Source organism: Lachancea lanzarotensis, scaffold LALA0S05, assembly GCF_000938715.1.
Source record: "Lachancea lanzarotensis genome assembly LALA0, scaffold LALA0S05, whole genome shotgun sequence".
NCBI classification, from domain to species: Eukaryota; Fungi; Ascomycota; class Saccharomycetes; order Saccharomycetales; family Saccharomycetaceae; genus Lachancea; species Lachancea lanzarotensis.
The window spans coordinates 865,630-878,064 of NW_019212883.1; the positions used below are offsets into that span (position 1 = coordinate 865,630).

Genomic DNA, 12,435 nt, shown 5'->3' on the forward strand with positions numbered 1-12,435 from the left:
CTATAAAAATAAAAAGTGATAATAGTATTCCGGCAGGAAGTAAACATTAGTCTGCCAGTAGTTAAAAGCACGCTGTGCTGCATGCTCAGCTCGAACGTGTATTTCCCTATGAACTTGAGTTCTACATGTGTCACGGTCAATATATGCGCTCTACGATAAATATTATGTATTTTCATTTCAGCAAGCTCATCGCCAGAGCCTGGCCGATCATCGAAACAAGCTAAAGCTACCAAACAGCATGTCTAGGGCCAAAGAAATCAATGAGAAACTGAACCTACAAGCTTCCTTGCAAGCCCTATTTAGTAGCAATAAGGTGAAGGCCGCTGAATGGGTACAAAATAAAGCGAATGACGAATGCAACAGTGACTTGTCATCGTCAAAATCTTCCTTTTACGAACTTCCTGTCATGGCGATAGGAGCAGGTCTAAGTTTTGATAAAAGTGCAACCGAATCTGAACCCATGGGGGTCGATATTGCAACAGTGGGGGAGTTTATAGACAGCGACAAAAAAGTCTCATCGTTAGCGAAAACGAAAAAACGCAGTCCTCCTTCAGGACGTCATACGAATAATACCAGTGCGGTTCATAGGATCACTAAAGATGATACACGAGCAATGATAGCGCTAAAACGAAAGATGAAGGGCTCGCAGCGTCATGAAATACGCACGAACTTGGAAAATAAGGAAAGTGACCAATTCAAGACCAAACAACACGAAAGCAACCAGCAGTTCTCCGACAGTGACAGCGATGACGGTGGTCTCGTTGAGAAAGCCCAGAAGAAGTCTTTTGGTCTTTTATTTCAAGGCAAACAGAAGAAGAACAAAAAACGGTAGTAGCTTCGTACGGGCCCGCTGTCCGTGTGCTTTTGAGTTTTCAATCACGTGACTACTGTGCTACTCATAATTTATCACATATCACGTGGATTTCTCCTTGTTTTTAATAGCACGTGACCTCATCTCATCCCATCTCGATGTTTCTAAAATTTTTCAGATGCTCATCGCATCGCATCTCATCATCATGTTCGCAGACAAGTACGACCACTGCATTGCCACTTTTTGCTGAACAGCGCTAGAGAGTGAGCGTCAAACAAGTTTACTTCGCATTCACCAAAGTTCCAGAGCACTTTCAGGTCAAGATGAACTATACCTCGTTAGACAAAAGTGCCTTTCAGAATCACCAAGCGGCCACACTGCTATGTTGCAACTGTGGTGTACCCATGGAAGGGTCTTCGGGCTTGGTGATGTGTTACGACTGTATCAAGCTAACGGTTGATATCACAGAGGGTATTCCAAGAGAGGCTAACGTATCGTTTTGTCGAAACTGTGAAAGGTTTTTGCAGCCTCCAGGTCAGTGGGTACATGCACAACTCGAGTCTCGAGAGCTTCTGGCGCTATGTTTGCGCCGTTTGAAAGGTCTGAATAAAGTTAGATTAGTGGACGCTTCATTCATATGGACTGAGCCCCATTCCAGACGTATCCGTGTCAAGCTAACGGTGCAAGGTGAGGCCATGACTAATACGATCATTCAACAAACTTTCGAAGTCGAATACGTGGTTGTCGCCATGCAGTGTGCTGACTGTGCCCGTTCTTATACTACCAACACCTGGAGAGCCACGATACAAATCAGACAAAAGGTTCCTCACAAGCGTACCTTTCTGTACTTGGAGCAGCTGATCCTAAGGCATAACGCACACGTAGATACTATCAACATTCAGGAAGCCAAGGATGGTCTGGACTTTTTCTACGGTCAAAAGAACCATGCTGCGAAAATGCTTGATTTTCTGAACTCGGTGGTGCCAATCAGATCCAAAAAGTCCGAAGAGCTCGTGTCCCAAGATACCCACACCGGTTCTTCTACTTACAAATTCTCGTTCTCCGTCGAGATTGTTCCAATTTGCAGAGATGATCTCGTCGTTTTGCCCAAGAAGCTTGCCAAATCGCTAGGCAACATATCTCAGTTCGTGCTGTGCTCGAAAGTCTCAAACTCCCTGCAGTTCATGGATCCGATCACTTTGCAGACCGCGGATATGTCTGCACCTGTCTATTGGAGGAATCCATTTCAGTCCTTGGCTGAGGTCTCGCAGCTGGTAGAGTTCATCGTCCTCGACGTGGATCCAACGGGCAAGAGCAAGAACAAATGGGTGCTCGCCGATATAACGGTGGCCAGGGCTGCTGATTTAGGGGTCAACGACCAAGTATACTATGTTCGCTCGCATCTTGGAGCCCTTTGCCATCCGGGTGATAGTGTAATGGGGTACTTCATTGCCAACTCCAATTACAACTCCGATCTTTTCGACGATCTGAACATTGAGCACATTCCGGATGTAGTACTGGTCAAGAAGCAGTACATCCGTAAGACTCGCAAGAACAGAAATTGGAAACTTAAGAGAATGGCTCGTGAACACCAGGAGATCGACGCTTCCCAGGACTACACATCCAGACAACAGAAGCAGGAAATGGAAAGAGCTGAGAAAGACTACGAGACTTTCTTACAAGAGCTGGAAGAAGACGCTGAAATGCGTCAAACCGTCAACCTTTACAAGAACAATGCACAAGCTCCTCCTCCAGCGGAGGGAGAAATGGACGAAGATGAAGACGAAGACGCTCCACAAATCGATATTGACGAACTACTTGATGAACTGGACGAAATGACGCTTGATGAATAGCCAACCGCTTAGATATTCGACTTTCAATACATATTGCCAGCACCAGCTAGACTAAGGTCAACTGACAGGCTTTCAACTTCCCAGACTATTGATTATTCTTAGGTTCATCATAACAAAGCACGAACTGAATATATATCATCAATCTATAAAATCTTATATAACATCTACTAAGAATAAATTCAGAGCCTTAATCGAGATCCCATAGTGTTCGCGTTGGTCCCAGCTCTCTGAATTGAAAATGGTGAGCAATCATATGAAATTTGCGAACCCCTGCCAATCTTTCATAGATACATCGTTCTTTCAAAAACTGGCTCGATTAAAATTAGACGTTTTGAAACTGGATTCATCCCCTAAGGAGCTCAACAGTGTCATTGATATCGCATATACTCCGAGAAGCTCATCTAGTGCACACTTGTTTCTTAACGGTGAAAGCTTTGACAAGACTGACCATGGAAATGGCATACCAATCAAAGGCGCTCTGTACAACTTCAATACCGTTGTGGAATTCAAAAAGCTTGACAAAAACGTTTTTTTGAATCAGCGAGGACTCGACGTGTGGGAAGAAAGCCTGGATGATCCAAACAAATGTGTGCAGTTTTTTGTCATCAGTTTTGCCGATTTGAAATCCTATAAATTTTTCCATTGGTTGAGCATACCCTGCTTCCAACTGACGCCTTTCAACCTAATAGTGACTGAGAGTGGTAAGCTCGAAGAATTTGAGAAATACAAAAGCTGGTTTGATTTACATCCTGAGAATTGGTCTTGTCTGGAAGATGAGAGTGGTAACATTCAAGTTTTTGCAAAAGGTCAAGCAGCTGGCTGCACCACCTTGATTATTCGAGACACCAGTAAAATAGAGATGATACCTTCTGCTTTGGCGAAGAACTTTATCTCTCTGTTGAAACATTTTGCTCCAGGAGTGAAAACAATACGTGTGGTCTTGATTCGACAGGATGCTAGCAGCAGTTTCTGGGTGGAAGTGGCGTTTCAGCCTACACATGATTCAAATTCATCAACGTTGAAAGTCAGCGGATGGGAAAGAAACTCGCAAAATAAACTGACACCAAGAGCAACGGATTTAAGCTCCCTGTTGGATCCATTGCAAGTTGCGGATCAATCGCTGGATCTCAATCTTAAACTGATGAAATGGCGGGTCGCTCCCGAGCTAGATCTTGACATAGTCAAAAATACCAAAGTACTGCTGTTGGGGGCTGGCACCCTAGGATGCTACGTTGCTCGCGCCTTGCTGGCTTGGGGTGTACGAGAAATTACATTCGTCGACAACGGACGTGTCTCTTATTCGAACCCAGTACGACAACCTCTGTTCACCTTTGAAAGCTGCGGAAAACCAAAGGCTGCAGAAGCTGCAGAAGGATTGCGGCGAATTTTTCCTCTCGTCAAAACGAAAGGTGTAGAACTTCAGGTTCCAATGATTGGGCACCCTGTAACAAACGAGACTAGACAGCAAAGCGACTATGAAACATTAGTCGACCTCGTGCGGAGCCACGATGTCGTATATCTTTTGATGGACTCGCGCGAAACTCGATGGCTCCCTACTGTGCTAGGCTGTGCCGAGAACAAGATAGTAATGAACGCTGCGCTAGGATTTGACAGCTACGTGGTTATGAGACATGGCGCTTACTCGCCTGGACAGGAAGAACGTCTCGGCTGCTATTTTTGCCAGGACATCGTCGCTCCAAGCGACAGTCTCACTGATCGGACACTAGATCAAATGTGTACCGTGACAAGACCTGGAGTTGCACTCATGGCAGCATCTCAAAGTGTAGAGCTAATGGTCTCACTATTGCAGCACCCAGCTCGCAACACCCGTGAAGTTTCGGCCACAACTGTATTAGGAGACCTTCCACATCAAATTCGTGGCTTCTTGAACGAATTTAAAACACTTCAGCTCAGAAGTCCATCTTTTAATGAATGTTCTGCTTGTAGTGTCTCTGTGGTGGAAACACTCAAGTTACGCGGCTGGAGCTTTGTCACTGAGGCTCTGAACAACTACAAATACGTCGAAGACTTGTCAGGGTTAACAAGAGTGCAAGAACAAGCCGAAGAAGCCCTGGAAAATGTTTTTGACGACTGGCAAGACGACCTGGGTGAAGAAGAGCTCTTGTAAAAGCCAAGAAAAACAGTTACCTCCCAAAAGTGGACTTAAGTTCTTTGACGTAAGTCTTAGCTGTCATCACTTTGTACTAATTGATTGATGTCCAAGAGCCTTGGCTTCCATTGATTATGTACGATTGATCAGTTTTCAACTCAACCAAACAGACATCAAAGGTGGGCTTTAAGGATCGAGGTGGGTGATGATTATCAAGAAACGAAGTGGCACAGCTGAAAGCATCAATTCTAAACGTCCAAAGCTCGAAGAAAATACTAAACATGAAGACCAGACTTTGGATTTAACATCAGAGAAGACAAGTGCTATCAACGGTGAGGAAACATCACCGGAGGGTTCAACTGCAGCCAAGATTCAACCAGATATTGAAAATGCAGGTATAACGCATTTTGTATTTGACGGAAGGCAGTATCAGTTCAAGGAAAGAGCCAGTGTGATAGAGGAAAAAGAGGGCAAAATAGAGTTCAGGGTGGTGAACAACGACAATACCAAAGAAAACATGATGGTTTTGACAGGCTTAAAGAACATTTTTCAAAAACAGCTGCCCAAAATGCCTAAAGAATACATTGCTAGGCTTGTATATGACAGAAGTCATTTGTCAATGGCGGTGGTGCGCAAACCCCTCACAGTTGTTGGGGGCATCACGTATAGGCCTTTTGACAACCGCGAATTTGCAGAAATTGTCTTTTGCGCTATAAGTTCAACAGAACAAGTACGTGGTTATGGTGCGCATTTGATGAATCATTTAAAAGATTACGTGCGAACCACGTCTAAGATCAAATATTTTCTAACATACGCAGACAACTATGCCATTGGATACTTCAAGAAGCAGGGATTCACCAAGGAGGTCACTCTGGAAAAAAGCATTTGGATGGGATATATCAAAGATTATGAAGGTGGTACGCTTATGCAATGCACAACGCTCCCGCGTATACGATATCTGGACGCCGCTAAAATTCTTCTACTCCAGGAAGCGGCTATACAAAAGAAGATACGGCTTGTCTCCAAAAGTAATGTGGTTCATCCTGGCTTGAAACATTTCAAGGATTTGAGCAACATAAAGCCCATGGATCCCATGGAAATACCTGGCCTTAAAGAGGCTGGATGGACCCCAGAAATGGATGAGTTAGCACAGCGACCAAAGAGAGCTCCACATCATGCTGCTATGCAGAACGTACTGACGGAGGTGCAAAATCATGCGGCGGCTTGGCCCTTCTTACAGCCCGTTAATAGAGAAGAAGTCGCGGATTATTATGAGTTTATTAAGGAGCCAATGGACTTGAGCACAATGGAGATAAAGCTGGAAAACAACAGATACGAGAAAATGGAGAGCTTTGTTTATGACGCACGACTTGTATTTAATAATTGTCGAGCCTACAACGGAGAAAACACATCGTATTTCAAGTACGCCAATAGACTCGAGAAGTTTTTCAATTCCAAAATAAAGGAACTCCCTGAGTATGCGCATTTGGTAGATTAGACCTTCATGCATTGTGATAATGCTACTAATTATAATGTGTAATTAATGTCATTCAATTGCCTCTGGGTACCAATTGAGATTTTATGCTTTATAGTTAGGCTACATATTTTATTGCATGCATTGAAACAGATTTATGTGGTCATTTCTACATCCGCATTCTCGGAGCTTTGCTGCTCTTCCTTTTCCTTCAACTCTTTGATGATTGCGGCTGTCTTATCGTTGCTGTACACTTGGAATCCCTGATCCTTAGTTACGCAACTTAGTTGAGCATTGTCTTCATCCAATTTCTCTTCCATCACTTGTTTTAAAATTTTGAGTACCAATAGTTCGGCCTCCTTTAACGTAAGGGATGAATGCCACTCATTTTGTAGTTCTGACTGTGCACCTTCCGACCCGGAACCTATGGCTTTAGCGTTGTATCTATAAAACGTTCCCGAGGGCTCTGCATGAAAAAGCTGATATCCTTGCTCGGTATCATATCCAGCAATTAAAAGTGCTACGCCAAAGGGCCTTGACATTAATCTTTCTTCGCCAGATGCACCTTCACCAAATCTGAGGGCCAAATCGCAGATTGATTGCGTCAAAGACTCGATACTTATATTTTCATCATAGTATAGGTCGTGGGTAACTGCTGATACTTGAGCGTGTTCAATCATAGAACGAGCGTCGGCCGTAAGGCCACTCATCGCACACCCGACGTGACGCTCGATTTCAACGATTTTTTCGATAGAATCTCCTTCCAGTAGAGGCGAAGTGACTCTTTTCTCCACTCCCAGAACAACACCTTCAGATGTTGCAATACCAATGGCAGTAGATCCCAATTTGATGGCTTCTAGCGAATATTCGACTTGGAAAAGTCTTCCCTCGGGCGAAAAGGTGCTGACCCCACGGTCATACTCACTTCTGGTCAAAAACATGATGTTTCACGTTATTCAAATATCAGAATCCAGCTTTCAAATGAAATTATGGAGCGAGAAGTGTGTGTACAAACTTCTTGACAAGAATCGAGATTTCGGTTGCAATTCGCGGACAAATTACAGTGATCGAAAGTCAGAATCTTAATAAAACGACGCCGATGTTCCTATTGAGAACCCAGTGTCACTATGTGGTTAATCAACCTGAATTGGTGCCTTTGCAATGACTTGAAAGCTGCAGAACTTGTAGCTGAAGTTCTTCAAAATTGTGAGTTTGCCACCTTTATTTCAATTTGTTGTCCTCATACATTTTTCGAGTCAACTTGATAAAATCTCGAGTCATGAGTTCGAAACTAGAGGGAAGCATTTTACCGGCGGACAAGCATCAACGGAGACTTCAAACAAGCACTTGGTACACAACGAGAATGGTCTGTGGTATCGCAGTTTCAGTCAAGAGTGCTTCTATCGAGTTCATAAAGAAGTCCAGAGCAAATACAGGACTTGGTGTATAGACTTGTCCAGCGCTTTGTAGTGACACTCGTGGAAAATATAGTATTTTCAGAAGTGACAGGATAGCCCGCGCGAGTAACAGCGCCACATCTGCAACACCGCTTTACTTTGTATTTTCCAAATTCAAGCGGTTCTCTGGAAATGTCGTCGGTTTCGAAAACGCCCAGCGAACTCGAAGGAACATCGTTGGAAAATACGTCGCTGCGAACAACAAGGCCGTCCTCGAGAGGTTGCAAAAGCTTGAGAAAACGCGGTTGGAACATCTCTGAAGACAGAATGCGGAGACCACGGGTGTCAGAAAAGTAAACCTCAGCAGGCTTTATGTGAGAAAGCACGGCCGTGTTTGAATAAGACAGTAGAAAATCTTTCAACTGTGATACTTCAGGTGGAATATCTCCATCTATAATGAGGTATGTGTCTCTAGTTGTACTCTTGGCTGAGCGACTCTCTTCAAGCAACGAAAACTTGGTGTTGACGTCGGCCAAGAAGGTCTCAAACTTCTCGAAATTCACCGGAGAGTCGCCCAGAATTTTGCGCAAGTATATTGAGGACTCGTTGAGCACCGGGAATGAGGTTTCCGGGAACTTGGTTATGAGATGAATGACTTTTTTAATTTCACCCAGTACTGAAAGTAATAGCTGTCGTGTCATTTTAGAGCCCAGAATTCCGAGAACGAGAGTATTTTCTTTGTCATTTGGTGAATTGATTAGAACAATCAGCTGTTGAGTGAGAAAAGTCACCAATTTCACAAACCATTTAGCGCTTGGGATTAACGAATATATCAAATCTTGTTTCGAGAACGCAAATTGGTACAATTTCCCATTGGGTTGCTGGAAATTCATCGTAGCGCTGTGATGAATCAAAACCTGAATGTTTCGAGAGACTCCATTAAATGCGAAAAGGATATTTCTCAGTGAGAGCGCAGTCCGCGACATATTGTAAATGCTATTGTGGTTGAAAGAACATGCTAGTTCCGTTTGCAATAGCATGGCTTTCTGTACAGGGCGGCTCATTGTCAGCTTGTCCTTGAATTCTTTTGAAGCATCGGGAGTGAGGCCAAACAATTGATAAACGATTAGAATTAAATTCTTCAAAAACTTCTCAGCTCGGTCTTCACTGACTTGACCCAACTTCAGTAAATGCGTTTTGATAGCGATCGAGAGATCTTCACCAGACGACTGCCGGTGACCCGAGCAAACAAAAGCATATGCAAACCCCAGGGCCACGGAAACGTCATCTTCAGCATTGTCCGTGACGGGGGCCTCAACGGGATCAAAGTGTAATGATTCTTGACCAACCACTTTTGAAATTAGCAAACCATAAGAAGGGGATGCTTGCGACCATTCAAAGGCGCCAGTGGGGGGTGTTTTGGGCATTCGTATTCCAGTACTGAACGGTGATGAAATTGAGTCGCGATTTTGTACTTTTGCCAAATCTTGATCAGAAGTCCATGTAGTTCTATTATAAATCGTACTACGGCCATTTTTGAATCTGAAAGTCACCAAATCTTCCGTAGCGTTAAGTTCAATAGCGCAGGTTGACGAATCAAACTCATAGCTACTTTGTTCCTCGAATGTATAATCGCATAGTGGTAAAGGTTGCTCTTCATTGTTTACAACACCAAACACGGCACAAAGTTCAGGAGAGGGTGTGAATTTCCGAATCTTGTAGCGCTTAATTATGGATCGTGAAGCCCCTGTGACTTCGTAGTTGAGGAGTAATTCGATGCCATAACTCTTGTCATTAGGTGCCGACAGCAGTTCAAAGCACTTCAGCTCAATGAGCTCTTGTCTTTCGCTCACGAACTGTGGACGGAATTCTAAGAGGTGTTGCAGCTGCAACTTTGGATCAGGCACAGAGTTTTGAGAGGGAACGTTCCAGTCAACTGTGAGCTTGTAAAAAACGAGTGTTCCTGAAAGTTTGGAAAAGGTCCCTATAAGCATAGCTTGGGGTTCGTCCATTTGAGCAAACTTGCCGCAATGAATCCAATCGACCTGCTTGTTTCGAGATTCCTGGATGCTACTCAAATGTAGAGAGATTTTTTTGTAGTCTTTTGAGTTGGAGAACTGGTACCAAAAATCTAATTGGCCCCCGCGTCTTAGTCCCAGGCAGGCGCACTTGACGGATGTCGGATGAGTGATCCCCAGTGGCTGAAATTGCTCTACCTGACTCTTATAGCATGACGTTGTCGGGTCTTTGCGTACCCCTGCTAACGTGAAGATGGGTGTATGTGTACCAATCCAATAGAATTCTACAATTGTACTGTGAGTTTCCCGCTTGATAGGGCTGCGAGTAATCTTTTTGTCGGATGAGCTCTCTTGCAGTGGAACAATTTGACTATGTATTTTGTAGCCATTGTCCTGGAATAGTATCACTAAGTTGTCGAGGGTCGAGACCCCCTCCAATGTCTGACCGGCACTCGCCACCGTGAGGTTCCCCACGTCATCAAAGAGAGCCAATTGGTCTCCTGGAAGATTGTGAGTGTTGTTCCAATGGATGGAGTTCAAATAGTTAAATGTTTTTTGAGCGCCACCACTGCTCCCACTAATGGCCGCACTAGTGCCGTTAGCTGTATTTGGTGTCTGCATCATTTCAGGATGGATAGTATATTTCTTACACGGTCGCAGTCTCCAGTTGGTGCCATTGATGGTTTCCAATAGTGTTATACACAGATTGGAATGATCAGACTCGTTATCCACATATGCAATCACACCAGTCTTCGACCACGATACTAGGCCTCTATTAATCGAGCCGGAGCTGATCATTTGGCGCCAATTGAATGGAATGAGAACTGTTCTACAAAACTTAGCTCTGTATGATGTCAGCTTTAAGAAGAGTAGAGTTAATTCGATATTTCATTAAAGATTATCGAAATTATGAAAGATAGTTACGATGGGAAAATGCGGTAAGACGAGGACTTCGTGTATGAATTTAAGTAACGACTTGTCGAGCAAGTTTGATCGATGCGCCATGCTGTCTAATTTTGAGAATCTATGTACTGAATGTATTTAAATTTTGTAAATCTTACCACTTTTCTGCTAAGATTGTAGGTGGGTTGTGACGTATAGAGATTCTAAAACATCTCTCAACGGTTTGATAGGAGTTTGATTCTCGTTCAGATTTGAAGACTTTTCATAGGTAAAAGCCCTTTCTGTGAAGAAGGATATTCTTCGTATCCGACGTTTCACTGTCCAATCTTTTTGATCAACTAAGCCCTACCTTCATCTCCACTGTTCATGTCATCAATATTGTCTAATTCGAATTCAGCCACGTCTCTTGCCTTATAGGAGTTCAGAGGACTTTTTTCGGCCGCGAGCACCAGCTTCAGGTAGAATTCCAGACAAAGGAGAATCCACAGATACGTAACAAATGCAGCAGATATTACTACCAGACTGTAGGCGCTATGATCCGCTCCAAGTCTCAGCGCAAGAACGAGTTGCTCTTCGTTCGCACTCATGAACAAAATACCCGAGCATACCAGACAAAAAGGCGCAAGGTACTGGAAAGACAGCACTTCGCTTGCAGCTCTTCTGTCTTTCAGCAGAAAAGAGATTTCTATCAATCTAAGTGCACCTCCGGACATTAGTACCAGACCGAAGAGGCTGTGAACTTTTGTGCTAATGAGTAAGTGCTGACTGTGCTCGGACATAGCCCAGCCTGTGAAGATGATGAGAAGACTTGGCACGAAAGTCCGTCTACCTCCACGAGACAGAAAGATTCCTAGAAGACCACCTGCCCACCATATTATACCCATGGCCGTGTGCTGATAGTCTCCGTGACCCCAACCTTCCCTGCCCCAGCGATGCTCTGTAAAAGTGTTCACAATACCCCATGCGCACATAACCCAGCTGTCTATCCGGTCCTGAGAGTAAGGGCCTTCGTGATTACGTATCCAGGGTATGATCAGCACCATAGAATAAACAAAGCCATAAAGAACGAAGGCAGATCCCATCACACCGTGAGCTATACATTGACCGGTGTGATTGTCGCGACAAAATCCAAACATAGCTACGGGAGCGAGACAGGTTTTTACCCACCCAGTCAACACAACTGCAAAAGACAGTGTTCTGTGAATGATGTGAAGCCTGTGCTCTCCCGTTTTGGTGACAAATGTCTGAAGCCTCTTATTTTGAGCCAGAGCACCAGTACCAGTAGCCAAACTCCCGAATAAGATCGTTGAGCCCAAAAGAGCTGTTAAAAACCAAGCAGTACCCCGCGAAGTGCGGTTCTCAACTCCGTCACCATCGGGAAACCTCAGAATCAGGGCTTCTATAATGGAGTACACCATTGAGATTAACTGCAGAAACATCGACAAATACAGCTTCCCAGCAAAGGAAAAAACTGCAGCTATCGAAGGCACTATGAGAAGCAGACCAAGGGTACACAACCAGTGAATTGTTTTAGGTCCCGCATCCACTATATCAGGCCTTGTGTATTCTGATGTGTCGTCCATCTCCATACATTTGGCAGGACCCATAAGGCATGCCAAGAAAAGCACTGAAGCCAATCTCACACAATACTTTCTAGACATTATCTTGGCCATATTGGGAGGTCCACTTAGTGGTGGATTATATGTTCACCCGAAGTTTGAATAATATCTCGCTGCCAAGTTAGCCTTTATTATTGAGTAATATGTCGGGATAAGTACAGAGTGACAGCTTTCTTGGCTTGCTTAACGTTAAGACAATATCGTAGTGGGAAGCCTTGGCAATCGTGAGCCTTTTGAGAAAGAGTCTCGT

General features: G+C 44.1%; 7 protein-coding genes across 7 annotated transcripts; 4 read left to right on the top strand and 3 right to left on the bottom strand.

The window, feature by feature from the left end:
- Positions 1–238: 238 nt before the first annotated feature.
- Positions 239–832, top strand: NOP19 (LALA0S05e09472g1_1; the record flags this gene model as incomplete). The annotated part of the gene is made up of 1 exon (XM_022772519.1): positions 239–832. The coding sequence occupies one exon, from the start codon at positions 239–241 to the stop codon at positions 830–832; it is 594 nt and encodes a 197-aa protein (XP_022628835.1).
- Positions 833–1,134: 302 nt separating this feature from the next.
- On the top strand, positions 1,135–2,664 carry NMD3 (LALA0S05e09494g1_1; the record flags this gene model as incomplete). Its single annotated transcript, XM_022772520.1, has 1 exon — positions 1,135–2,664. The coding sequence occupies one exon, from the start codon at positions 1,135–1,137 to the stop codon at positions 2,662–2,664; it is 1,530 nt and encodes a 509-aa protein (XP_022628836.1).
- A 238-nt stretch (positions 2,665–2,902) lies between these two features.
- On the top strand, positions 2,903–4,792 carry ATG7 (LALA0S05e09516g1_1; the record flags this gene model as incomplete). The annotated part of the gene is made up of 1 exon (XM_022772522.1): positions 2,903–4,792. The coding sequence occupies one exon, from the start codon at positions 2,903–2,905 to the stop codon at positions 4,790–4,792; it is 1,890 nt and encodes a 629-aa protein (XP_022628837.1).
- A 187-nt stretch (positions 4,793–4,979) lies between these two features.
- On the top strand, positions 4,980–6,272 carry GCN5 (LALA0S05e09538g1_1; the record flags this gene model as incomplete). The annotated part of the gene is made up of 1 exon (XM_022772523.1): positions 4,980–6,272. One exon carries the CDS (start codon positions 4,980–4,982, stop codon positions 6,270–6,272), a length of 1,293 nt encoding a protein of 430 aa, XP_022628838.1.
- A 131-nt stretch (positions 6,273–6,403) lies between these two features.
- Positions 6,404–7,189, bottom strand: PUP2 (LALA0S05e09560g1_1; the record flags this gene model as incomplete). The annotated part of the gene is made up of 1 exon (XM_022772524.1): positions 6,404–7,189. The coding sequence occupies one exon, from the start codon at positions 7,187–7,189 to the stop codon at positions 6,404–6,406; it is 786 nt and encodes a 261-aa protein (XP_022628839.1).
- A 443-nt stretch (positions 7,190–7,632) lies between these two features.
- On the bottom strand, positions 7,633–10,461 carry SIN4 (LALA0S05e09582g1_1; the record flags this gene model as incomplete). The annotated part of the gene is made up of 1 exon (XM_022772525.1): positions 7,633–10,461. One exon carries the CDS (start codon positions 10,459–10,461, stop codon positions 7,633–7,635), a length of 2,829 nt encoding a protein of 942 aa, XP_022628840.1.
- Positions 10,462–10,904: 443 nt separating this feature from the next.
- On the bottom strand, positions 10,905–12,239 carry YTP1 (LALA0S05e09604g1_1; the record flags this gene model as incomplete). Its single annotated transcript, XM_022772526.1, has 1 exon — positions 10,905–12,239. One exon carries the CDS (start codon positions 12,237–12,239, stop codon positions 10,905–10,907), a length of 1,335 nt encoding a protein of 444 aa, XP_022628841.1.
- Between the last annotated feature and the right edge of the window lie 196 nt (positions 12,240–12,435).